Source organism: Enhydra lutris, unplaced genomic scaffold, assembly GCF_002288905.1.
Source record: "Enhydra lutris kenyoni isolate GAN:26980312 unplaced genomic scaffold, ASM228890v2 scaffoldscaffold69, whole genome shotgun sequence".
NCBI classification, from domain to species: domain Eukaryota; kingdom Metazoa; phylum Chordata; class Mammalia; order Carnivora; family Mustelidae; genus Enhydra; species Enhydra lutris.
The window spans coordinates 2,208,912-2,235,966 of record NW_019154153.1 but is presented as its reverse complement, the minus strand read 5'-3'; the positions used below and the strand labels follow the sequence as shown (position 1 = coordinate 2,235,966).

The window sequence follows — 27,055 nt, the reverse complement described above, 5'->3', positions numbered from 1 at the left end:
TTATTTATTTATTTGACAGAGAGAGATCACAAGTAGACAGAGAGGCAAGCAGAGAGAGGGAGGGAAGCAGGCTCCCCGCCAAGCAGAGAGCCCGATGCGGGACTCGATCCCAGGACCCTGAGATCATAACCTGAGCCGAAGGCAGTGGCTTAACCCACTGAGCCACCCAGGCGCCCCCCTCATCAGTATTCTTTATTTCAATTCAGTAGTGACCAAAGGCAAGTGGTCTGAGGGCCCGTGCTGGTGGTTGGTTCCCACCACTAACATTTGTCATTCTCATGGATGCGTAACACATAGACCACACCTCCTCCCCTTCCTTCCACTCGGGCTGACCATGTTTTTTCTGCCCCTTATCGTGTTTCTGCTGGATTAGTCCTCCCAGCTGGGCTCCCGGCCCCTAGACTCTAACTCGCTGTTGCTGGCAAACCATCAGCAGTTTTCCCAGTACAGATCTGATGATGCCTCTCTCCTGTTTAAATGCCGTGGATGGTTCCTGCAGATGACAGAGGGAAGCCCAAACTCCCGGGTGGGCCCTCAGGTCTTCCGTGGGTAAGTCCCAGTGTGAAGGGCCTGCTTCACCAACAGTTAATGACTTTTTTGCTTTGAATTTTGACTTTGGTTCTCCCTCTGTCTCTCTCTGTTTTGATTTTATTTTTTAAAGAGTTATTTATATCTTTGAGAGAGAAAGAGAGAGCATGTGCTCACGAGCACAAGTAGGAGAGGGGCAGAGGAAGACAACCATGAAGCAGGCCTCCCCGTGGAGTGAGGAGCGCAGTGCAGGGCTCAGTCTCACAACCCATGAGATCGCCACCTGAGTCGAAACCAAGAATCTGACGCCCAACCGACTGAACCACCCAGGCACCCCTCTGGTGTTTTTTTGTTGTTTGTTTTTTTTAAATAATTAATTAAATAAATTTTTAAAGATTTATTTATTTGAGAGAGAGAGAGAGAATGCATGAGACTAGGAGGGAGAAGGGGCAGAAGGAGAGGGAGAAGCAGGCTCTCTGCTGAGCAGGGAGCCCGTTGCGAAGCTTGATTCCAGAACTCTGAGATCATGACCTGAGCAGAAGGCAGATGCTTAACTGACTGAGCCACCCAGGCGCTCCTATCTTTTAATTTATTTTCAAGTAGGCTCCACTCCTAGGGCAGAGCCCAGTTCAGGGTCCAAACCCATGACCCTGAGATTTAGACCTGAGTTGAGATCAACCGTCGGACGCTCAGCTGACCGAGCCACCCAGGCGCCCCTCTTTCTGTTTTTTTTTTTTATAGTTCAATTTTGGACATGAAATTGTTGTGTGATGTTCTTACCACTCTTGAAGTGTGTCCTGTGTTTGTAGGCCTCTACACTTCTCCCAGTGGGCAGGTCTTACTCTCTCATCTCCCCTTGTGGGAATTCTGCCTGTCCTCTTAGCGACATGTTCAAATACCACTCTATCGTGAAGCATGCCCTCTTTTGGAATTAATTACTCTATCTTAGGACCAGTACTTGGATTCAAAAGATAACAATCAGAAAGTAGTTGCTACCTGTACCATTATAACATGTCACTCTGCTAAATATTGGCATCTTGTGCATGTTTGCCTTACCCCTACAAGATTGTAAGAATTTCTTTTACTCTTTGAGTAAGACCTAGTAGATGCTCAATAATGGGTACTGATTAGAATTGGAGTCACAGGAAGAATTTCATTTACATTACTTTCTGGCATTTTTCATTGGATCTGAACTTCTTCCTTTTCTCTTGAGCAGCAAATGCAAAATAGTCACACATCTAATTCTAATCATGAAAAATTGCCCCCAACTTCATTACGTTGTCTCCTTTTCCTAATGATAACTCTAAAGACAGTGCGTGGCATTGTCACTGGGATAGAAAAGGTGTATCTCCAGGGGCGCCTGGGTGGCTCAGTGGGTTAAAGCCTCTGCCTAGGCTCAGGTCATGATCCCAGGGTCCTGAGATCGAGCCCCGCATCTGGCTCTCTGCTCAATGGGGAGCCTGCTTCCTCCTCCTCTCTCTGCCTGCCTCTCTGCCTACTTGTGATCTCTCTCTGTCAAATAAATCAATAAAATCTTTAAAAAAAAAAAAAGAAAAGAAAAAGTGTATCTCCCTGGCTGATAGGTGGGGTGTTGGGGGTCTTGGTCCCGGGCCCTGGGATACAGAGTTAGCCGCCCTCACTCAAGTTCCTGTAATAGGTTACATGTTCCCTCTATTACAGTAGCCTTCATTGCACCAAACTTAAATAACGGGAGCCCTTGAGCAAGAGGGCTGGGGCTCCATGAAGGAGGCCGGGGAAAGAGCCCTAAAAAAAAGTAAAGAATCTCAGCAGTGAACCAAAATACTCTTTAACGTGCCCTGGCCTGCCTGAATTTGGTGATCCTGCTTTTTCCTGAAGCAGCCACCCAGCTCAGTTGTATTGAATTCCCCAAACCTGAACCTGTGAGGCCCACGAACCCAGTCTGAAGCCGGCTGGCAGGGAGCCCTATGGTGGTGACTAAGATGTGAAGGTCTCAGCACTGGGGGAGGTGAGCGAGGGGGCTGCTGGGCTTCTCACCTGGCGAGGAAGGGAGTGAGGCTGCGTCTGAGAGGGACCCAATGCTTTCTGTCGGTGTTGTTCATTAGAAAGCCTTTGGCACTTCTTCCCTTTGAGGATCTAGGAGCTCTTTCCTAACACCATCTGAAGGTCAGCTTGAAACACAGGAGTGGCAGCTCGGGGCAGTGACATAACTTAGAGTGACTGGTTTCCCTCCAAATAAAAAGCCAAGTGTCATTTCTGCATGAACAAGTCGGCTGGGGGGGCGTAGTTCAGTGGCTGGCTGTCCTTTCCCACTCTGCTGTTGGAGCCCAGCCAGCCAGCCTTTTCACTGCCGTTGTCTGCGCGCACCTACCTGACCCATGACAGCTGGGGGCCAGTCGCCGGCACTCACCACTCAAGGCCTCTGGATCCAGAGCGCTGTTTCTGTGACTCTTTCCACGGCAAGTTTCACCTTCCACTTGTTGACAGAAGTGAAACAATCATCCTATCCTTCCAAGTCGAAATTGCCCGTGTTTGAAGCCTAAGGCTGGCAGCTTCAGTAATATTCCAAGACGGCAAGAAGACTCGAATGAGGGGAGGCAGTAAGTTCTCATCCAAACTTAGCTCCTGGGATGGAATGACAGAATTATCTAGAAAAAGAGAAGAGTTAGCATAATTGTGTTCAAAACTCCATATGTGCAAATCCAGATTTATAAATGGTTCAGAGTGATTATTCTTATAGTAAAATGACTATTGTATATGTAACATATATAATATATAATACACACATGACTGTTCCTTTAAATAACAGTGGCATACTGAAAAGCCTTCGGGCACTTGACAAGCAAAAGGTCTGTGTGAAGCAGCTGGGAGAAATGCAATGGAGAACAGTAGGAATTTGGGGGAATTAGGGAACCTGTGCACCCCCTCCCACTCACCAAGACATTCATATTCCAAAACTTTAAAATCATTGTGTTAGCCAAAGAGATTTTGTTTGCCAGTTGGTGAGCCTGCTTTTTTAAATAATAAGATTTCCCCAGGTCTTTTTACAATATGCTTCAGTTTGCAAAAACAAGAACACATTTTCTTGACTGCACAAGACACATCTTTATTCTAATAGCCCCTGGCATAGAGGGGTCATCCCCCTGCCCAGGATGGGGAGCCAGAATTCCATTTCTTTGTTTCATTTGCCCTATCCAAGCCAGGGAATTTGCAGAAGTGAGTGGCAGTCTCCCAGGAAAATATTTTTTCCCATAGAACCGGACTCAGTGGAAATAAAGTTACTTGGAGAAAGATGAGACTGCTTTCCCATCAACTCCCCAACTCTCTTGAAACAAAGTCCAAAACCACGGCTCCATGCTTCTAGAACAGTTTCCTATACCACAGTGATCGGTGGCCATACCCCTCTGCCTTCTTTGTTAGAGCATCTTTTGAAATTAATTTATGAGGATTTAGGAGAAGGAAAAATTCCTTTCTTATCATCTGCATGAGTATGACGTCCGGGGCACCTGGGTGGCTCAGTGGGTTAAATGTCTGCCTTTAGCTCAAGTCATGATCTCAGGGTCCTGGGATCAAGCCCCTCCTTGGGCTTCCTGCTCAGGGGAGGAGCCTGCTTCTTTTTCTGCCCTCCTCCCTTGCACTCTCTCTCTACTCTCGAATAAATATAAATCTTTAAAAAAAAAAAAAAAAGAATAAGACTTCTGGGCGGGAGGGACTGCTCCTCCCGCCCCGACCCCCAGCCCAAGTGTGACGGACAAGGAGGGGCCCGCTGGGATGTACCACTTCTGGGAACTGTGCAGGGCCTGGAGTCTCGGGGATTTGCTTTGCCTGGTGTGTGGGATTATTCTCACCGGGTGTGAGTGGCCACTTTCACACTTTTCCAGGCACTAGGAGCTGGAGACTTGGGAATCTCTCTTCTCTGAAACACCAAGAACTAGATTTTAGTGTGAAGGCCTCCAGATCTATTTCTGTGTGCCTGTCACCCTGTGTTGTGATTATTATGTCCCTTTTGTGCCCATACTTCCCAGATGGTGAGAAATTTCTCATTGTGAATGGCAAATACGGCTTCAAGGAAGGGCAGTTCTGTATTTTTCTTGAGGGCCAAATTAAAATCTCATGCTCTTAACCCCTCTGATCCTTACACACACACACACACACACACACACACACACACACACACACACACCCATCCTCAGGGCATTATTTCTCCTGCAAATGAGAGAAACAAAAAGAAGACACTAGATGGGAGATGAGTAATATTTTGGAAGCTGGGAATACCCGCTCCAAAAAACACTTTAATTTTATTTCCACCAACTGTCGGGAAAGTAGACCACACAAAAGAATGCTCTGCTTCAAGGCTGAGAGGATTCATTGAGAAAAGCTTGGAAGGAAGAGCTAGAGAGACCTAGAGTCAGAGAGAGACCCTTGGGAGAAATAATTAAGGCTGGCAGGGAAAGGCTATGTTAATTGAGCTGAGAAGAAAGATGAGCATCTGGGGATTCCTTCAAGAGGTTATGGGATTTTCTGATCCGGTCTTGGGTACATAATTGCACTCATCTTTGGTCACTACTTTAAAAAATATTTTTAAGGGAGAAAAGTCTCTATGAAAAAAAATCCATATGAGAGAAACAACTAGCTATAGGACTAAATGGCAAAAATTGGGGGAAATAGGGGGGCAGTTTGCAGCAGACAGAAGGCGGTTTTGTCGGATCGTTGTTTCCTGGAGGGAGAAGAGAAGAAACAAAACGCTGGGCCGGCCCCTGGTATGGTCATGTACAATGTCAGGTACACATTTAAGGGTACAGCCCATCTAGGCCTTGCACTCCACGCATGGTCCCTCTGTGGTTTGTGCTGAACAACACCCTCCCTCCCTCCCCAGAAACCCCACACACCCTCCAGTAGTTATCCCAAGTGGTTGTCTCTGAGCCTACATTTTTCAACCTGCGTTTCAGGCAAAGGTTTCTTTTTAAATATGAGGACCCTTTTTTAAACTCCTCCCCACAGAAGGTCACGTGACCCCTGAGACTATAGTCGAACTTTCCACTGAGGAAATATATAAAGATCCCCTTAAACCATTAGGTGTTAAGGAGACTTTTTCTCATTTTATTTATTTATTTATTTATTTATTTTTAAAAAGCTCTAGGCCAAACATGGGGCTTGAACTCACAACCCTGAAATCAAGAGTCATGTGTCCTGACTGAGCCAGTCAGATGCCCCGACTTGTTCTTATTTTAAAATATATTTTAAAGGGGCGCCTTGGTGGCTCAGTTGGTTAAGCTTCTGCCTTCAGCTCAGGTCATGATCCTAGGATCCTGGGATCAAGCCCGGCATCAGGCTCCTTGCTCAGTGGGGAGCCTGCTTCTCCCTTTCTCTCTGCCTGCTCTTTCTCTGTCAAATAAATAAAATATTTTTTTAAATGTTTTTTTTAGGGATGCCTGCCTTCAGCTCGGGTCATGATTCTAGAACCTGGGGATCGAACCCTGTGTCGGGCTCCCTGCTCAGCGGGGAGCCTGCTTCTCCCTCTGCTTGCTGCTCCCCTTGCTTGTGCTCTCTCCCTGTCAAATAAAATCTTTTTAAAAAATGTGTTTTGTTGTATAACAAAACATATAGAGAACAGTGCACAGAGCACATATGCACAACGTAGTACATTGTTAAAAAGGGAACTGCCACGTATCCATTACTGAGGTTGAGAAATAGGGCATTGCTGGCACTCCAGAGATTAATTCTCTTATGTCCTATCCTCGTCACGGTCCCCTTTCCACCCTTGAGGAAACCACTCTCCTGACAGTCACAGTCGATCTTTCCCTGCCCTCCCCATGTACAGATCCCTGAACAATATGGAATCACAGTTTATATATTTCCCCTTGTAACTTGCTTCATTCACTTTCACCAGTGCCTAATATTTCATTAATTGGTCCATCCATTGTTGATGGATATGTGTGTTGTTTCTAGTTTGAGGCTTCTTTTTTTTTTTTTTTTTTTTAAGAGAGTGTGTGCATGCAAGCGAAGCAGGAGAGGGGCAGAGAGAGAGAGAGAATCTTTTTTTTTTCTCTTTTTTAAGATTTTATTTATTTATGAGAGAGAAAGAGAGAGTGGAGGGAGGGGCAGAGGGAGAGGAACAAGCAGACCCTGCACTGAGCCCCATTTGGGGCTCAATCCCATGACCCTGAGATCATGACCTAGAGTCAGACAACTAACTGACCAACCCCTCCCTGCCCCTCCAGTTTGAGGCTCTTAATAGCACCGCTATTCTTGACAGGCACCCTGGTGTGCACGTGGGCAGACGTCTCCAGCAAGATGGAATTGCTGCTTTATCAGGAATGCTTAAAAAATAAAATGTAACAGCTTTGTTGAGATATAACTCCAATACCATAGGATCTGCCTGTTTAAAATGTACCATTCAGTGGTTTTTAATATGTTCCTGGGCTTATGCAACTGCCCCCACAATCATCAGTAACACTTCCAAATGAATTAGTGTCTTATTAATTGTAAGGGTCTACATACCGGTAGACCATCACAGAGGGGAAGTAGTTGGACGTCTGTATTCCTTCCAGAGATAGTGTTGATTTGTATACGTTCTTTGGTTCCGGGCGCCCAGATAAGGAGCCACTGGGTTAAGGCACTGACAGGTAGAAATTTGCCATTAACACAGATACACGTTCCCTGAAGGATTTAGCCTGTTAATTCCTTACAGAGCACCATGCGCTGCTTTATGCCAGAGGTTCTTAAATTTGGGTGTGCATCAGAAGCACCTGGAAGGCGTGTGCAAACAGATTGCTGGGCCGCAGTTGCAGAATTCAGCAGGTCTGGGTGGGGCTCAAGAATTCGGATATCTAATCAGCTTCCAAGCCATACTGATACTGTGAGTCTGGAGACCGCACTTTGAGCAACCTGGTAGCCGGCTATTACCCTGGAAATTAGAGAACGGAGAGTGGAAGGAATTCATTCAGTCATTCCAAAGATAAGAATTAGACAAAAGACACTTACAAATTGTTGGAGGCATTCACAGGCTCTTGTAGCTCAGAGTGGGGCAGCAGGGGCGGAGGGTGGGGAATACGCTTTGTAAATACTAAGGAGCCCCAGGCAAGAGGACTTGACAATTGGTTTGGCGTGGAGAGTAAGGGAGAGGGAGGAGTCACGACGGACAGCTAGGTTTTAGGCCTGGATCCAGGAAGAGACTTGGAGGACAAAGAACAAGCAAGATTGTGAGGAAGAGCGTGATCGATCAGTATCTCAACTGCTGTCCTTGGCTCTCTGGGAAGATTCACCCAGCCGCCATTTCATGGTCGGAAAGGTGATTGATCCCCCTCAGGTCCCATTCCTGCAGATCACGCGAGATTTCTTGGGCGTCGGATGCTGAATGCTCTCGGTGGGAATTCAGTATTGGGGTTCAGAGAGACTCCGTAAATTTAATAAAAAACAATGATTCTGAGGACTGGAAATTATTGAAGTCCTTCTTTATTGCAATCTCTCTCCAACCCTTCTCGAAGCACCTTGAAATGTTCTGTCTTTGACCAAACGCATCTTTCTGGGAAATCCTTCTTCCCCTTTTCTCCTCCTTAAAGCCTACGCGTTCTTCAAGGTCCTACTCCAGTCCCGCATCCTTGAACGATCCTATGAAGGTTCCCTTGGACTCCTCAGGCACTTTGTGGGTCCTACCTTTCAGAGTAGGTTTCTCGTGTTTCCCACAGCTAGACCCAAGTCCCGCAAGGAGCAAGGTCTTAGACATTTTCAGATTATCATATAATAAATCGCTTTAGAGGCTGCCACCTACTCTTGTCTTTGAAGAAAAGGTAGAAACAAAGCTGAGACCTGGAATCTCCAGAATCTCAATTAGCACTAACAGTAGACCCCCCAAATAAGAAGATATGGGCTGGGCCATAAGGAAGCCTAAAGGCCTCCTTTGTCTCCACAAGAGGCTGGCCTCCCTAGGCTGCCTTCTATTTTCTTTTTCTTAAGATTTTATTTATTTTTTTGAGAGAGAGAGAGCAAGCTGGAGAGAGCCCAAGCTGAATGAACCTGAGCTGGGTGGAGGGGAAGAGGGAGAGGAACAGGGAGACTCCTTGCTGAGCAGGGAGCCCAAGGATCTTGGGCTTGAACCCAGGAACAGGACCGGAGCTGAAGGCAGATGCTTAACCAAGTGAGCCACTCAGCCCTGCCTTCCATTTTCTTGAGAGCTCCTGTTTGCCTGTTGGCCTGGTTTGTCTTTTCTATCCCAACATAAACATAAACACCAGCTCTCTCAAAGCTATTGTTCTATTTCAATTTCCCCAGCATTAAGCAGCCAGACCTATTCCTTTTTTTTTTTAATATTTTATTTATTTATTTGACAGAGAGAGAGAGCAAGAGAGGGAACACAAGCAGGGGGAGTGGGAGAGGGAGAAGCAGGCTTCCACTGAGCAGGGAGCCAGATGCGGGGCTCGATCCCAGAACCCTGGGATCATGACCCAATCTGAAGGCAGACACTTAATGACTGGGCCACCCAGGCGCCCTGCCGCCAGACCTATTCTCAATCCAGATATCATTTGGTTGGAGAAAAGTCTGGCTTTTTCTGTCCAACCCTGGGGTGTGTGTGTGTGTGTGTGTGTGTGTGTGTGTTTATACTAGCAACTTTGCAATCAGCCTTTTTTTTTGTGGAGGGGAATAAACATTGCTTTTTGTGCTACTTCCTATAAATCAGGGTGTCTACTTCCTATAAATCTGACAGTCTTACTAGTCACAGCCTTAGTAATGGGGCAATGGAGAAAAGAAGAGAAACAGAGTGGAGAAGGTGTTATGTTCCGGGGACGGGAGAACTACCAACAGGGGAGGAGCAGAAAGATCTGGATTCCAAGCCGGGGTCGACACTTCCATTGCTGTATGAGCAAGTGTCTTAACCTCTTTATGCTTTAGTTTCCCTATATTCAGAGGAGGGATAATGATGGCATAGACCATACAGAATTTTAATGAAGATTAAATGAAAAAATCGGCTGGAAGATATTTGGCTTAGTATGTGTAGAAAGTGCTCAGTAAGTTGCCTCTAATATGAAGTACTGTCACCACTTACCCACCAAGAACAATTTCTTATTGCCTAGTATACTGGGCACAATGGCGCATACAGAGGAAGTAGGGGAGGTAGGTTTGTACATTCAGAAAATGTTGCATCTACTGGAAGAAACGTGCACAGTTCCGAGGCAGCCTGTGTGGGATGGGGTCCTCATAAGGGCCCAGGAAATCCCAAGTGAATGGAAGGATTTTCATGGTGTGGGATTAATCAAAGACAGTTTTATGGAGGAGGTGAATCTTGAGCACGGACTTTAAGTATCGTTGGAGACTAGAAAGCATTGCTGGGAAGAGGAACAGAATGAGGGATTGGGGGGAAAGCAGAGCTTGTTCTAGGAGCAGGGGGAGGTTGGAGAAGAGACCCCATAGTGGGAATTTCAGGAGAAGAATAAGATGTAAAGTGAGGCCAGGCTGGGAAGTTTAGGACAATTGAAGAGCTGGGAACCACTGTAAGTCTTCAGATGGGAATATGATGCGAGATCAGTGTTTCAGGAAAACTGGTGTGGAACCATTGGGTTAGACCACAGAGGACTGCTCTAGTGTTCAGGTATAATAAGGGTGGGCACTTATCTGAAAACGGGGAAGGCCATTAGTGAACTTGGGTGCATTGTAGGAGGTGTTTGCCAAGTGTTTTTAGATCCATACAGAATCTTTCTTGGGGCACCTGGGTGGTTCAGTCAGTTAAGTGTCTGACTCTTAATCTCAGGGCCATGAGTTCAAGCCCGGTGTTGGACTATATGCTGGGTGTGGAGCCTACTTAAAAAAAAAATAAAAATAAAAGAATCTTTCCCTACAGTGGCGGAAATGAAGTGGCAGAGGGAAGAGAAGGCTCTGTCACTCCTTCTCCTCCTCCACCTGCCCCCACAGAAATCATCGAATCACTGGCAGGCACTGGGGCATCAGTGTAGCCAGAAGGTCACAAAGGGAGCCACTCCCTTCCCCAAGACTGCTAAGAGTGTCTATCTGATTATGTCAGGAACGTTAACAAAATCGCAAAGGTGCTGTTTTTTTGTTTTTTGTTTTTTTTTTTAGGCAGACAGATCACAAGTAGGCAGAGAGAGAGAGGAGGAGGAGGCAGGCTCCCTGCTGAGCAGAGAGCCCGATGGGAGGCTCGATCCCAGGACCCTAGGATCATGACCTGAGCCAAAGGCAGAGGCTTTAACCACTGAGCCACCCCGGCGCCCCAAGGTGCTGTTTTTTAAGGAGATTCCACACCCTAGCTTGAACTCACAACCCTAAGATCAGAGTCATGTGCTTTACCACTGAGCCAGCCAGGCGCCCTGCAAATTTTTTTTTTTTTAATATTTTATTTATTTGTCAGAGAGAAAGAGAAAGAGAGCACAAGCAGGGGGAGCAGCAGGCAGAGGGAGAGGGAGAAGCAGGCTCCCCACTGAGCAAGGAGCCCAGTGCGGGACTCCATCCCAGGACTCTGGGATCATGACCTGAGCCTAAGGCAGCCGCTTAACAACTGAGCCACCCAGGTGTCCCTGCAAAATGTATTTTTTTAATCAAACATTCCATAGCTCCTCCTTGAGTCACACAGAATGAACTGACCAGTGGTAACCAGGAAAAGGCTCCCATGGAGGCCGCTGATTATTTCTGGGTAGGTTTCCAGGTGTGGGGATGCCTCTTTGGGGCAACAGGACAGGTGTGGGATGTGGCACCATTTCATGTGCGACTCATACCTTGCTTGAGTTCTCAGGCTCTGGGGAGGTCCGTCCTGAACCCCCAGAGGTGACTTTTGTGAACAGCTAATGACCTTGTCAAAGCCCTTGCCACGTGTGCTGGGCACTCCTTTGGTTGTGGGGGTAAAGCCGGGCCTCTCAGTCTCAGTAAAGGACATGGCATGGTATGGTCCAGGATGTGGGGTCACAGCCGCCCTGTCACCTCCCTGTCACCACAGCAGTTTGAGGAGAGGTGGGCTGGGTGGATAGTTCAGAGTCTGGCTTTCCCTACAGGACCCTGAAGAATGTAAGCTCTCACCCTTTACCATTCTTGGTTCTTGTCCCGGCTTTCCTTCTCCTTACAGTGTTCACTGGACCTGACACATGAGGCATTGACTTGCTCCCGTTGACTGCCATAACTCCGGCCCTCAGAGCAGTCACTGCCACAGACGAGGCCCCCAGTGCACATCTGATGAACGGCTTTAATGAATAAATAAATAACGGACTGAAGAAGTAGAGCAGAGCTAATGTCTGCCCAGCTCCTCCTGGGCCTCTGCAGGTCTCTTCCCCTCCCCTGACCCTCTACCTCTAAAGGACAGAGACCTTGGAGTTCCCCATGCTTCACTGTGTTTGCCGAATTTGATATGGGATTCACCCCCCCCCCAACCCTTCTCTGAGGAAATCTGTAGTCAGGACAAAAGGCAGCACAAGGATTTCTCTCTCCCTGTCTTTTCTGTATTTACTAGATCTTTCTTCCTACGTGAAGAAAGATCACGTAGTCCTGGCTGAGTGGTTGAGTCCTGCTGTAAAACTCACCTGTGACCCGCAGTCAGGGCTTTCCACGTGTCCTATCCATCCCCACCCAGCTTCCCTCTACCCTGGCTGGACAGAGGCCAGAAGTTTCCACGCTGCCCTTGCCGATGAAACCAATCGCCAGTCTTGGCTTTTCTCCTCCCAGCTCCACACAAGGGAAGCCAAGAATGTCAGCCAGGGCAGAGAGCTGGCCCACTGGGCTCTGTGACAGGCCCAGGGTGGCTCACATCTGCCTGTATCCAGACAGAGAGCATCCTGAGGGATTGTCGTGGGGAGGGGGAGGGAATGCATACAATTCCAGGTGCCGCATATCTGGAAGGCAGAGAAAGAAGTCACCACACGGGTGGCAGTCTTTTTTCTTTCCTTTTCTTTTATTTTTGAAGTTTTTAAAGTATTTTTTTTTAATGAACTGAAAGTTTGATGGAAAGCACAACATGGTGGGAACAGCTGAGCAGTGAGCCCTCATCTGTTTAGGTTTGCCAGGCACTGAGGGGCGGGATTAGCGGCTCTTGGGAAGTTTGGCCCTAGCTGGCCTGTCACTGGGGAGTCAAAGCCACAGTGACCGTTAGTTAGCAGGCACAGAGTCCTGTCCTTGGCTCAGAAACGCCCCCCCCCACCACCACCATGTGGCCTCGGTTGAACCCAGGAGCCGCAGAACCAGAAAAGTTTCACAGGAGCTTGACGAAAAGGTGTGGCAGAAGTGAGAGACGCTGATGTGAGGGGGGCATCCCCTGGGATAAGAAGTGTCACCCGTTGGGAGACAGAACTCTGCTCGCTGGCTGTGGCAACGTGTGAGGCTGTATGTGGGGGCAGGCGGGAGGCATGGTGGTGGGAGGGCAGGTGTGGGGGAGGGAGGAGGACCACAGGGAATAGGGGCAGCTCTGACTCCTCAGTCCCCAAGAAGGACTGGTAGGTGGAGTTGAGGATGTTTGCACAAGCAAACCCTTTGAAGCTCTTCTCTCGTCCTCCCCACTCTGGACCTGGTTCCCTCCCCTCCATAAAGCCATTAGCTTCTGGTGCCAGCCCTATCTCTGCTCCATCTCTCTTGGTTCCAGTCGGTGCATTCACAGACCTCCTGCCCTGAGGGACGGGGAGGATTTATGGGGGGGGAGAGGGTTGAGGGGGAGGGGGCATCCTTTAGAGGAGGAGAGGTCTGTTAGGAAAGCAGGGTGTGGGGAACTGTTAGTCGGCCGCGCCAGAGGCCGGATCATTTCCGAGCTGGCTCTGCATGACAAAGGGGAAGGAGCAAGTTTCTTCTTTGATCTGCCCCCTGCCGGCCCCGCACACCTGCCTGTTGGTGCTCCCGCCCCAGCTGAGACCTCAAGAAGAAAAACCAAAAGGGGGTGGGAACCAGGCTGTGGCCCAGCTTTCCTGGATCCTGTTCAGGTCACCTTCCTCTCTTGGTTGCCCCAGGACAAAAATATCTCCCAGGCTGATGACCCGAAGCACCTGCCGCCCCCTCCCGGAGAGCCTGGAGTCCCAGGGCCGGGGGAGCCGCGCGGTGAGACCGGGCGGGAGCGGCTGGGAGCGCGTGCCAGTGTGTGTGTGCGCGCGCGCGCGCGTGTGTGGAGTTGGAGGTGTTAAGGGGTATGGGAAGAAGACTCATTGGAGATGTGGGGTCACGCCCTGGATGGAAGCTAAGGGGGAAACGAGGTGGGGTGAGAGGGAGGGGGCGTGTTTTTATAGACTTGCTCTAGGATCCAGAAGCAAGGATTTTCCGCCTGTTTCCAAGGGCTGGAGAAAAGGTGCTCTTTCGGGGGATACAGACACGGGCGCGAGTTACAAACAGCATAGGCAAAGACGTGGGAAGCTCTTGAGCTACAAGGGAAGGGGTCGTTGCTTCTGGAAGATGGGTCCTGGGCACAGACCATTGAGGCGGGGTTGCAGACCAAGAGCTCACCGTTGCAGTCAGCGCTCCTGGCCGCCCCTAGAGGGCCACAGCGCAGAGGAGGGCAAGGAGGCCACCTAGGAAGAGACCACCTCACCCGAGGGAGCTTTGGGGACACATGGCATTTCTCAGACAAGTTGCCCTGAGGAAGTGCAGAGTCCTCACTCTTCTGTCTGCTCTGTTCCCGGTAAACAAGGGCTGGGATGTGGAAGCTTCCTTGGAGTGGGAAGGGTACTGTTGGGGAGGGAAGACTCCTATTGGGCTGTTGGCAAATCCAACTCCTCAGCTGTTCTTAGTGCCTGGAGGAGAGTTCGGGCTGGAGTGAGACGCACAGGGAGGAGCGGATGGTGCGGTGGTTTCTTTGGATGTTCTGGAAGAAGGGCAGGTGTGCACTACAGCGACCAAAGCATCTTCCTTAAAGCTACCTTGAGCACACTCTGTTCTGGAAATGACTTGTTTTCCTTTCTCTTTTCTCCTTTCTCAGCTCATTGTTCCCTTTGGAATTAGGTCCTGGGTAGGGTCCCACAGTTTGGGGTAAGAGACACAAAGGCGGTCCCCTGGTGAGAAGAGTAGCAGTAGGAGATGGAGGATGGGAAGGGGCTGAATCTCTTTGTGGGGGGAACAGAACTTGATGTTGGACACCCCCCCCCAGCTCATTTTCGGTGCTTTCCCCGATCCTCTCTCCGCAGGTCCTGCCTCATTGGCTACATCTCCACATTGATTCTCCCTCCATTCTCTCTTCTCCAGGGAGCCCCATTTCAGAAGCCAACCGCCCCCGGGGTCTTCCCAGGGCACTGGGGAGGGCCAAGGCCCAGGCCCACCATGCCCAGCCTGTTGCTGCTCGCCGCTGCTCTGCTGTCCAGCTGGGCCCAGCTTCCGGCTGAAGCCAGCTCCTGGTGGTGAGTGAGAGGGGCTGAGGCCCTTCTCTACAACCTACGCCTCTTTGGTAATTAAATGTGGAGAAGGGTCACCGTGGGTTGTGATCGTTCCTTTATTCGTAGGAATCCTAAGGACCGCTTTTATCCCAGGAAAACTAGGACAGCCTTTTCTCTCACAAGCCCCCAGAGCTAAAGGTTCAGCAAGGATAAAGGATTAGTGCATTTGGTTTTTTCCTCTGATCCTGTCCGCTTTCCCCTTTTTTGGGACCTTCCTCTGTCCCCATGGATTGTTAAAAATAGCTCTCGCTTTGCTATTGGATCAGTAAGAACATGGATTTCTTTTTTTTCCGCGGTGGGTACAGGGAGAGTAGAATTCCTATTTGGTAAGTCTGATGACCGGATGAGAGATTTGCAGGACCATTGTGCGTGGCCTTCTTTTGTGTTTTTAAGACTATTGTCATGGCCAAGTCAACCTGCAAATGGCCAGCCCTCCCCACCTATCTTGCCGTGTCTGGGCCCCCTTACATTGGTCTCAGAGGTACCTCTACCGTCTTCTCCTCTAACTGACCACTTTTCTGTTTGTGGGAGAGGATGAGCCAAAGCGAGAGCCCCTGAACGGATAGAGTGGGTTAGGGGATTTCTGGGTGGGATATGGAATCGAAAACGTTTAGACTAGGTTGTGATGTGTGTAGATTGGCTTCTGTTTGCCAGGCGTAAGGGCAGTGTTACTTGACGGAATTTACTGCTTTCCATCACACCCTGCACTTGGGTTAGAGTGAGTGCGTCACCCGCACTCCCCGAATAAGTCATGTGCTCTCCTGTGGAGGTTTGGCTGTTTCTGTCCTCTGCCTGGAATGAATGTCCTCTGCCCGCTCTATCACCCTTCTCTGCCTGTCCCCCATCCTTTAAGACCCCCTTTGCACTCTGGCCATTGCCTTATAAAAATCTTTTCTCCGGCTGGGAGAGCTCTTTCTCTGTCTGATCACCATGGAGCCAGAAGCTCAAGTCTAGCTTTGGCCCTTGACCTCTCCCGTATCATCCGCATTTGTGCCTCAGTTTCCTACAGTGCCCTGTGAAGGCAGGGCCTCTGTTTTAGCAGATTTCTTTTCCAAACCCTTAGTACAGGGCCTTGCACACAGAAGGAAAGCCCTTGCTAAATGTGTCGAGTGAATGATTTCAGGCTGCACGCAAGCCTAGGCTCACCCCTGGGTCTTCCGTCCCCTTTCTGGATCTCCGCTGTAGGTCATTAGCTATGAACCCGGTGCAGAGACCTGAGATGTTTATCATCGGTGCCCAGCCCGTGTGCAGCCAGCTTCCTGGGCTCTCCCCTGGCCAGAGGAAGCTGTGCCAACTGTACCAGGAGCACATGGCCTACATCGGGGAGGGAGCCAAGACGGGCATCAAGGAGTGCCAGTACCAATTTCGCCAGCGGCGGTGGAACTGTAGCACAGTGGACAACGCGTCCGTCTTTGGGAGAGTCATGCAGATAGGTAAGAGCCCACCACTGACACGTGGCTGGCTACAGGAGCCGGGCTCACCTCCCTGGCCTGGCACAGAGAGCCCCCACAAGTGTCTAGGTGAGTTCTCCGAGGCTTGGAAGTGGTGTGCAAGGGGAGTGGGAGATGCACACTGGAAGCAGAGTCTCAGATGGGATGTCGGTCCCCACCCTGCTAGCACTCTGCGAGCCCTCTGCTCCCGCTTCACCCTGTCTGGGGCAGTCCGCTGGCGACTCACTCCAGTAAGGTAGCAGAAACAGCAGAGTTGAGTCAGAGTGGATTAGCAGACGTGCCCACCACCACTGACCTTTGTCTCAGCACAGGTGGGCAGGGGTCAGACAGGGGAAGGGCTTTGACAGCATTGGGTAGAGAACCGAAAATCGCAGCTCTGAAAGTTGATATGAATTTTGCCTCTGCCACTTGGACCCTGAGAGAGAGATAGAAACTTTGGGCCAAATTGGTGATAGCTGTCATTAACCTGACCCAGATCCAGCCCTGACTTTTTCATTCCAAAGGGATGTGTGTGAATGTGGGGGAAGGGGACACATCCAGAAGAAAGATGAGAGGCCACCTCTTCCTGGATTCCTGTCCCTTCCCCTCTCCCCCACTCTCGGACTCTCTGGCTGCCCTATTGCTTAGATGGAGGTGTGATTTGGGGTCTAATTGTTTTAGGTCCTTTTGAAATGCAATCCTCCCCTCCCTGGCAAGAAATTGAGAAATCCGGCCCTATTCTATTGGGTCAGATCCCCAGGGCCATAGAAAGAAGGTGTTAGGGCACTGTATTCTCCTGTCTCCCGTTCTCCAAAAGAATTTCCCTTCCAAGGAAGGAGGACATTTGGGAGTTACCTGGGGCTGGGTTTTTCCCCTCAAAGAAGAATGATTTTAGCAGCAAGCAGGGTATGAGGAAGGCTCCTCCCTCCTGACCTCTTTCCCCTACCCATATTGACGAGGGAGGACCCGGGGGGGGGGGGGGTATGCTTTGAACCTTGCTGCCCTCGTCCTTCCTCTAGTATCGACTCAAGGTCTAGACAAGAGGGCTCACGTGTTCCTGCCACAGTCTTATGCGGCAGCTTTCCTAAAGGAATGGACTTGGGGTTGAGTGGGAACTCTTTATGATTTATTGATTCTTTTCAAATACACTTAGTATCCAGTAAAGTCTTAGCCGCACTCCCGGCACTGGGTTCTGGGTGTGGACAGCAGGAGGACCACAGGTTTAGAGAGAGGCATCCACAAATCACTTTCAGGGACCTAATGTGTGCCTGACATCAGCTAGATCCTTTTTTTTTTTTTTAAATATTTTATTTACTTATTTGAGAGGCAGAGAGAGACAATGAAAGAAAGACAGCATGAGAGAAGAGAAGTCAGCGGGAGAAGCAGACTTCCTGCTGAGCAGGGAGCCGGATGTGGGACTCAATCCCGGGACTCCAGGATCATGACCCGAGCCGAAGGCAGTCGCTTAACCAACTGAGCTACCCAGGCGCCCCAGCTAGATCCTTTTTGTGTGTAATTTTATTTGAGTGAGAGCCAAAAAGTGAGCTTCACTTGAGGAAAGGAAGGAGTTAGCAGGAATGGAAGTGCCACTGGGTGCGGACTGGCCTGGGGGAATGACTTGTGCAAGCCTACCTTCCCATTCTCCATTCTCCCTGGACCCTATTCTGTTACAAACAGAACTGCCTGCTTGCCTTATTCTCACAGTTTCTCTTTGTAGCTTCCCTGCAGACTTATGCTACCTGGGAAGCTATCCTCCATTTATACCCTTGGGCCCAGGGTGCCTCTTGGGGAATCAATCCTCTCTCAGGGCTCTCCAAGAAAGCCCTCCCTTCTTTGAAGCTGCTGCAAGGGTCCACCACCAGAGGGCAGCAGAGCAGCTTGGAGGGAGCCAGTGGAACGTCGCTCAGCCTTGGTGGGGGCACATGGCGGCACCTTCCCGGCAGCTGGGTTGAACTACTGAGGAACAGAGAGAAGGTGTGCTCGTGTCCTGCTGCCTCCTGGTAGGGGAACGATGCCAGGTCTCTAGCAGCAACATGGTTGCGGGTTAATTAGCCTTTATCCTTGAGGTGGTTCGGGTTTCCATTCTGAGTTGTTTCTCCTACAGAGAAGCCCCCCACCTTGCTGCCCATTCCTAAGCCCTGCTGGCTGAGAGTAGCACTACTAGTCTGTACTTCCCAAAGGACCCAGTTGCTCCCCAGGAATGCAGAGCTGCCCACCCTCGGTGCCCCAACCAAAAGAGGCAGAGAGCCCTTGCCAGGACCCTAATCCACCTGAGGACAGAGTGGGATCTGAACCCATCATGATAGGGCAGGACGGTCAGAGCCCATAGTGTCTGCACTATTTTGCTCGGATGCAGGCATATTATTTTGAAAGGCAGTTCTGAGAGGCATGATTCAGCTTGGAAAAGCGTGTTTGCTAGAGCACTGAGGAAGAAATCAGACATATGTAGCCTGGAAAAGACAACACATAAAAGGCCTATCAGTTGTTTTCAAATGCTGAAAGGCTGTCAAATGGGAAGGGATTAGACAGCAGAGCTCCAGCGGGTGGAAGTTACACGGAGGCGTTTTCCAACTGACTGTAAGAAAGAACGTGCTGGTGATTAAAGTCATTAAAAAGATGATCGGCTGGGTTGCCTTGAAAACCCAGCCGACTTCCCTGAGGAATGCTGTGAAAAGGAAGAATCCCCGTGGGAGGGATGTAGGCTACAGATCCAGGCTCCTCCCTGTCCCAGGATGCCCAGTCAGGGGATTGAGACTCCATTTTAGGAAGATTTTTCAGGCATGGCTCCCTCACAGAGGGGAATAGGCCCTCCTCCCTTCAAGCCCGTCGGTCACCCTAGCATCCTTGCTAGGTTGCTCATTCTCCTAGTCTAACTACCCTAGATTAGATAGAGCACTGGTCTCTGGCCACGGATCAGCCCTGACTCAGATGTGGGTCCTGATGGCTGAATCATGAGTGTGACTTCCTGCCTCATCTGGGTTTTTCTTGTCCTGCTCCTAGTCCACATCTGACCAGAAGCTGACCCCTGGTTCCCCAAGAAAAACTGACCTGCCCAGTCTGGTCTGGTGGCAAGCTTGACTGTGTCCCGCCTAGATGATCAAGAAGGAGGGCAAAGTGAGAGATCCTTCTAGACCAATTGAGGATTGTAGACTGCTTCCGTCTTCACCAAGACAGGATTATGGGATGTCTACTTCTTTTATTTTTTTTTTAAAGATTTTATTTATTTATTTTAAAGACAGAGAGAGAGAGAGAGAGAGAGAGAGTGTGTGTGTGTGTGTGTGTGTGTGTGTATAAGAGAGAGCACAACAGAAAGAGAGAGAATACAGCAGGGGGAAGGTGTAGAGGGAGAAACAGACTCCCTGCTGAGCGGGGAGCCAGATATGGGACTTGATCCCAGGACCTTAGAGATCATGACCCAAGCCAAAGGCAGACCCTTAACTGACTGAGACCCACCCAGGCGCCCCTATTTTATTTTATTTTTTAAGATTTTTTTTTTTTTAAGATTTTATTTATTTATTTGACAGAGAGAAATCACAAGTAGGCAGGGAGGCAGGCAGAGAGAGAGGAGGAAGGAGGCTCCCTGCTGAGCAGAAAGCCCGATGTGGGGCTCGAACCCAGGACCTGGGATCATGACCTGAGCCGAAGGCAGCGGCTTAACCCACTGAGCCACCCAGGCGCCCCAAGATTTTGTTTTTTTAAGTAATCTCTATACCTGTCGTGGGGCTTGAGTTTACAGCCCCAAGATTAGGAGTCACACACTACCAACTGAGCCAGCCAAGCACCCTTTTTGATTCTAGCCATCCTTGTGCGTGTATAGTGGTTTCGCCAGGTGATTTTTTTTTTTTAAGATTTTATTTATTTATTTGTTAGAGAGAGTACAAGCAGGGGGAGCAGCAGGCAGAGGAAGAAACAGGCTCCCCGCTGAGCCAGGAGCCCAGTGTGGGACTCGATCCCAGGACCCTGGGATCATGACCTGAGCCGAAGGCAGACACTCAACTGACTGAGGCCCCCAGGCATCCTTACATGGTGATTTTTATTTGCATTTCCCTGGAGGCTGAATATTATTTTTTATAAACATTTTTATTAAAGTGGAACATGTATCCTAGGAGTTTTAAGTGGTTCACTAGAGCAATAGAGAGGAACACAGTTCAGAGTTTCTCCTGGAAGTGATCTGGACATTTAGTGGGATCGTGCCCAGTATCCTGTAGCTGTGGTTTCCCAGTGCTCTTGAGTCAGGAGGCAGTGTGGATCCCACGGAAGGCAGAGTAAAACCGTGTGGATGATTCTGGACATTGTAATTCCGGCTTACTTCTCCTCCTTGTCTCTGCCACTGTCTAGCTAGATAATGGCAACAATAAAAAAGACAGATGTGTGGCCCATCAAGTGATGAGAAATGGTGACCTGCGTTTTTGCTAGGATACAGACTCCTGCTATTGGTCCCATGATTTCTACTCTGGCTCATTCTGTTCGTCCCACATGTCCCATAAACTCCTTAATGCCCACTCTTCCCTCCATTTAGGTCTGCCTCCTCGGAATCTACTGGCCACGTAAACTTCCCTGGAATGGATGTTAGTGTGGGCCGGGGCTGGAGGGATTCATTCTAGTGTGTGAGCTCACAGGGTAGAGGAGACAAATTTCTGCTCATTATCAAGAGGAGTTCCTAACCATTAGAGCCATGGGACGTGAAAGATGCTTCTCCTGACATTGTTTCCCTCCTGGGAGTGTTAGAGGCTGGGCGATGGTATTGGGGCCGGGAAAGGTGGAAGGAAGGAAAGGGCCTACCTAGGGAGCTGGCATCCCTCACCCCCTCTCCCGCCTTCTCTTGCAGGGAGCCGGGAGACCGCCTTCACCTACGCAGTGAGTGCCGCGGGGGTGGTGAACGCCATCAGCAGGGCTTGCAGGGAGGGCGAGCTCTCCACGTGTGGCTGCAGCCGGACAGCGAGGCCCAAGGACCTTCCCCGGGACTGGCTGTGGGGCGGCTGCGGGGACAATGTGGAGTACGGCTACCGCTTTGCCAAGGAGTTTGTGGATGCCCGCGAGCGGGAGAAGAACTTCGCCAAGGGGTCGGAGGAGCAGGGCCGGGTGCTCATGAACTTGCAGAACAACGAGGCGGGGCGGAGGGTAAGCGGAGCTCCCCCACCTCCACACGCACACACATGCACACACACATACACACACACACACACACACGCTCGCCCTGGGCTAACCCGTTGCTCCTGGGCTGAGCTGGGAGCCCTGGCCTGGCCATGAGGAAGGGGGTCGTCCTGACCACAGGGAATCTTACCTCCAGGATTATGGGATGCCTACTTTTTTTTTTTTTTTTAAGATTTCATTTATTTATTTGAGAGAGAAAGAGAGCATGAGAGAGAGCCCACATTGCCGACCCGATCCATTTCACGAGGCTCCATTCCCCAGCTGGGCACGTGCCACTGTCATTTTTATAAACCTCGTTAATTTCTCCCAGGACAGCTGTCCCTAGAGCCCTTAGGAGCAGCCTTGTCTTCAGATTCCAGGCGCTCGAAGTAGAGTTCTTGTCAAGCAGATAGGACAGTTGGAAGTTGAGGCCATGAGACCCAGCCTAGGGTTTATGATTTGTGAGAGACACAGGGGAAAGCAGAGCTGATGTTTAAGAGTTGGTGTCGTGCCCATCCAGAGGCCTGATCCTAAAGCACGCGTCCACGCTAATGGCAGACACACTTCGACACCAGAGGGCCGTGCAGGAGGCAGGTGGGTGCCTCGGGGTCTCCCTTACAGAGAGGCATGAGGTCTGAGTGCTGGGTGGTACGAGTCGCTCTAGGCTCAGGGCCAGGGGGGACCACAGACCTCTCAGGAAACGACACAGACTTCTTTCTGGGCGTGTTGTCTGCCTTCAGGTCTGTGTCAAGCCAGCTGGCTCTGGGGCCCAGGTAAGATACTGTCGCAAGACCAAAGAACTAATGAGAAACAATGAGACTAGCGGTTTCCTGAGAAGAAGTCAATTCAGAAAGTTCATGTTGGTTCATTTGGTGATTCAGTGACAGGATATGGATATATTTCTAAAAAAGTATTTACCAGTTTTTTAAAAAATCAACTTCTGTTTCTTAGGAACACGTACCAAATAATGGAATTGAAACAGCTTCTCGTGGACTGGGGACCTGTCATGTTGGGTTGGTAGAACATGGCACGCTTGTGGAAACTTAGTCTCGTCAGTAGTGGGATGTCACGTTGAAATTAGAGTTGTTCATTTGCCCACAGCCTTCCTTTCAGAGCCCATCTCCAGAGGCTAGAGGTGTGTGTGAGGGGTGGTGTGAATCCATGGGGTCGTGAGTTCTGGTTGTTGCTCTGGTTCGAACCAGGGCACAGAGAACAGCACTGTCTTAGATGAACTTCCACTCTGAGGACATCTGTGGGGCCACCTCTTTCCCCCACGACTTCCTCTCTGTTTGGCAGCCTGCATGCCAGGCTTTGGGGATCTAATCGTGTGAGAGCCTGGCTTAAAAAAAAAAAAAAAAAAAAAAAGGTTACGATCTTCACTTTATCCCCCGACTGCCCAAATTCTATCCATTTTTTTTTTAAGATCCTGGTTCAAATACCCCCTATTCCCTAAAACCCTTCCCATCCCCCATCATGAGTAGTCTCTGCTTCTGAACTGAGGGAGGTTGATTGCTACCTTTTGAGGTACGGCCTCCTTCGCCTCCTCCCACTGGCTGTAGCTCCCTCAGCTCAGGGATTCCGTCCGTGGCTCCTGGCAGCACTCTCACCCTGCTTTACACGGGTGGGTGGGTGAGCGCCTTCGAATCAGAGCAAAGGTCCCATGGTGCGCCTAGGAAGAGGTCAAATTCATGGAAGGCTGTTTCCTGTCTCTGCTCTGAGCTCTCCTTGGGGCGTTGTGGCAGATGCTGAGGTGACTAGGCCTTCATCCTATTCTGGGCTCCATTTCAGTCACAGTCTTGACCCCACTTCTGCTGGCTCCTCGTTTTATTGCCCTTAATTGTTTGTTTGTTTGTTCTGGCCCTTATCTTGGCCAACCTTCCTTCCATCTGCCTTGTTTCTCACTTACACACCTTCCCCGTCTTCCTCTGTCTGTCTCCCTGCCTTTGGGCCCCCTTCCCCCAGTCTCCACACCTCTTCCACAGCCTTTATCTCTCCCTTTGCTTCTGTCTGCACCAGGTTGGGAATTCCTGTCCCTCTTTATTTTTTATCCGCTCTCCAAGAAGCAGGCCTCCGCCATCAATCACCATCTGAGGCCAAGGTACTCACCTCCCACCTCCTCACACCTACACAAAAAAATTCTGTAGGGAAAACTAAAATGGCGGCAGGAATTGAAAATTCCCTGGATTTGTATTTTACAACCAGTTAAAGGTTTTATTTTTAAGTCATCTCTACACCCAACACGAGGCTCAAACTCCCAGCCCCGAGATCAAGGGTCGCACGCTCCACCAACTGAGCCAATTTTTTTTTTTTTTTTCCTAATGGAATATCTAGGATCTGACATCTTGGCCACAGAGTAAATCTGGGGCATACTTTGCAGGAAATTTCTCTTGGCCTTTGAGAGGCTCTAGTAACCCCATTTTAGACCTTGATGGCCAGAGCGGTTGGTTGATACTGCCTTGTCACTCAAGGGCTTAAGCATTTTCCAGATAAAAGCTGTCTAATCCTCATGACATTCCTATCAGTTACAAAGCTCAGTCACACCATTAGACAGCGCAGAAGAGGGACTTAGGCTTTGTCAGGAGGCAAGATGCAGAACTAAGAAAATGTTTTAAAATTTTGCTTTTATTGCTTTTCCAGTTGGCAGGAAAGGCTAAAAATTCGGATTTATTTTTCTGCCTTCTCCTGTCAGAGGAGGTTCTCTACATTATCAAGAGCAAATATTTAAGAATATGACTGTTACAGTGTCCTTCTTCATAGAGGGGGGTGGAATGAATGTCTTCTTAGTGAAGATCCGTGACACTCTTTCCTCTCCGATTTGTTTTACAAAAGCTCCTGTTTTTCCTCTGCAGTGTCCTCTTCAGCTCTCCTTCCTCAAATCTCCCTAATTGTTGGCTCCCAGTAGAGATGCTTATCCTGTCCCCTTGGTACTTAGTGGCAGGGTACACAGTTTTAGGCCCTTAATGTTTCCTGCTTCCAGCAGCACCAGATGCCTGACCTCCCTCTCTAAACCAAGGACCATTTCCAGAGGAATGTCAGGCCCCAGCTCAGACTGGGGCGGGGGGGGGGGGATTTGTGCCAGAACAGGGTAATTGCAGACCCCGTCTTTGAAGTGCCTGTTGGAATGGGGTGTTGGTTCCTTTATGCCGTGGACCTGGAGCTGCCAGCCCAGTACTGGTGCCTTTAACCTTGGGGAGGAGCCTCCGTCCTTCTCTCCCCTAAGCCGTTTTTAAGCCTCAAGACTGGAGTGCAAAAGGGCTAGTCATTCTGACTCCCTTCTGGGTGGCCCTGAACAGAATATTGAGCCTCTCTAGAGCTTCAGTTTCTCCAGCACACAACAGTAGGGATAATTCCACACCAGAAAAAAAGAAAAAAAAAATCAGGAAGAGTTTTGACAATAGTGATATGAGCTAATGATGGTGAAGCTATTTCTTGCACCTGCAGTGGTGTCTGCACAGTGCTGAATAAAGACACAATCTGGGGACTCTTGAAAAGAAATCCGAGAGAGAAACCCTTGAAAAAGAGTCCCGACTCAGTTGGTGACAATGGCTGTGGCATAAGAAAATGTTCTGCAGCGGGCTTACATTTTTATCCTGCCATCTGTACTCCCGGGCCTGCTGCCAGGGCCGTCAGACACAATGCATCAGGGTGCTTTTCATTGAAAAGCACTTTGTAAGCAGCATTCTGGTCGACTCTTGCTTTTTAAAAAATTTGTGATTTGGGATAACCCAAGTTCAAATCCACTCCACGTTGTTGTGGTTCAGTGGCTTCGAGATGGGTTTGTTTTCCGATGAATCACCCCTGTTGGTGGGCCCAGCGACCCACTCTTGCCGGCCCAGGGCTCCACTCTTCTTCTTCCCTGCTCAGCCTCTCCAGGGGGTGCCGGGCACAAGGAAATGGTCTTGTTCAACAGCCCTGTGTGGTCTGTGCTGAGGTCCCTGTGACTCCGTGGAGTTAATGGCCAAATGTTAACACAGAAAAGGGGGCCGTTGAGTTCTTAGGGGATTTGGCGAAGTCACAGACAGCTTTTGGCCAGCCACCGCCATGCAGTTTCTGTCACAGGCTGTAGTACAGCTGGATTTTTTATTATAGCCCCTGACTGTACTCCGTCTCATGCAAAAGCTGGACACAGTTTGTTGGTTTGTATTTGTTTGTTTGAGGCTTGGTTCAAGATAGAAATATCCTTTTTTCTCCCTGATCGTGAACATGACACGTGTATCATAACAAGTTGAAGTAATAAGACATGGACAAAGTAGGAAGGGCAAGGGCACCAAATGCCATCGTCCTTGGAGCCGATCAGACATGGACATTGCCTCCCCCGCGTTTTTCCGCCGGGTGCTCCTTTTATCTGCTTTCTATCTGGGTAACCAAGCTTCCTGGAAAGATCTTTCTGTACATTTGAGAAACGACTCTTCTGCCCCTCCCCACCCCCTTCCGTGTTTGGGTGCCCCCAGCCACCCTCCTACCATCTGCCATCACCCCACCCCCTAGGCTCCTCCTTCTGATGCCTTCTTTCTGCCCCCTCAGGCTGTGTACAAGATGGCAGACGTGGCCTGCAAATGCCACGGCGTCTCGGGCTCCTGCAGCCTCAAGACGTGCTGGCTGCAGCTGGCCGAGTTCCGAAAGGTGGGGGACCAGCTGAAGGAGAAGTACGACAGCGCGGCCGCCATGCGCATCACCCGCAAAGGCAAGCTGGAGCTGGTCAACAGCCGCTTCAACCAGCCCACCCCGGAGGACCTGGTCTACGTGGACCCCAGCCCGGACTACTGCCTGCGCAACGAGACCACGGGCTCGCTGGGCACGCAGGGCCGCCTGTGCAACAAGACGTCGGAGGGCATGGACGGCTGCGAGCTCATGTGCTGTGGCCGCGGCTACGACCAGTTCAAGAGTGTGCAGACGGAGCGCTGCCACTGCAAGTTCCACTGGTGCTGCTACGTCAAGTGCAAGAAGTGCACGGAGATCGTCGACCAGTACGTCTGTAAATAGCCGGCCGGGGTGCTCTTCCGGCCGCTTCGCCACTCTGCCTCACAAAGTTTATATTATATAAATCTATATAAATCTATTTTATATTTGTATAAATAAAGGGATGGATGATAAATAATTAAGAGAAGAAAATGGAAAGGAAAAGCTTATTTAAGAGACGCTGGAGGTGTTTGAGGATTGCGCTGTGCTTGGTTCTCTACTCCCGGTGGGTGTGGGGGCGGGGGCTCTCCCCCCCGTCCCTCTTGCGGGGACTCTCCGGATGTAGGGACATGGGACTAGTCACTGTCTATCCACCATGGCCTGGAGGAGACAAGTGGCGGTTGGATGCAGAAGATGATTTTGTCTGGAAGTCTGGAGCCTTTGCCGGCTGGATGACCACTCTGTGACTCCTATCACTGGGCCAGGAGACCCTGTGCAAGGCGGCAGGAACTCTGCTTACACCATCCCATCTTCAGGGTCTTGTCCGGAATACTGACTGGTTCCGGAAAAGGGCCGGTGTTTTCTTACCCTTTCACTCGGGCATGTCCTGGCAGAATCCCCAGTTAACGGGAATGAGCCGAGGTCTGATGTCATCCCTGACAGGTGACCACAGAGGGACCTGCACCTCCGCAGACTCCCAGGCCTGTCTGTCTAGCGAGAATTACCCACCATCCACAGTTCACTAGG

At 49.9% G+C, this 27,055-nt stretch overlaps 1 protein-coding gene and 1 pseudogene across 1 annotated transcript; one reads left to right on the top strand and one right to left on the bottom strand.

Annotated features, from left to right (window-relative positions):
• The window catches only part of LOC111159694, a 28,128-nt pseudogene extending 16,449 nt beyond the window's left edge, over positions 1–11,679 (bottom strand).
• A 2,982-nt stretch (positions 11,680–14,661) lies between these two features.
• On the top strand, positions 14,662–26,426 carry LOC111159795 (Wnt family member 5B). Its single transcript, XM_022522401.1, has 4 exons — positions 14,662–14,810; positions 16,032–16,279; positions 21,105–21,397; positions 25,934–26,426. The coding sequence occupies exons 1-4, from the start codon at positions 14,734–14,736 to the stop codon at positions 26,390–26,392; spliced, it is 1,077 nt and encodes a 358-aa protein (XP_022378109.1). The 5' UTR covers positions 14,662–14,733; the 3' UTR covers positions 26,393–26,426.
• Positions 26,427–27,055: the final 629 nt, after the last annotated feature.

Coding starts and splice junctions, on each gene's coding strand:
- LOC111159795 (XM_022522401.1), top strand. CDS start 14,734: ATGCCCAGCCTGTTGCTGCTCGCCGCTGCTCTGCTGTCCAGCTGGGCC. Junction 14,811..16,031: donor GCTGAAGCCAGCTCCTGGTG/GTGAGTGAGAGG, acceptor TCTCCGCTGTAG/GTCATTAGCTATGAACCCGG. Junction 16,280..21,104: donor TGGGAGAGTCATGCAGATAG/GTAAGAGCCCAC, acceptor CTTCTCTTGCAG/GGAGCCGGGAGACCGCCTTC.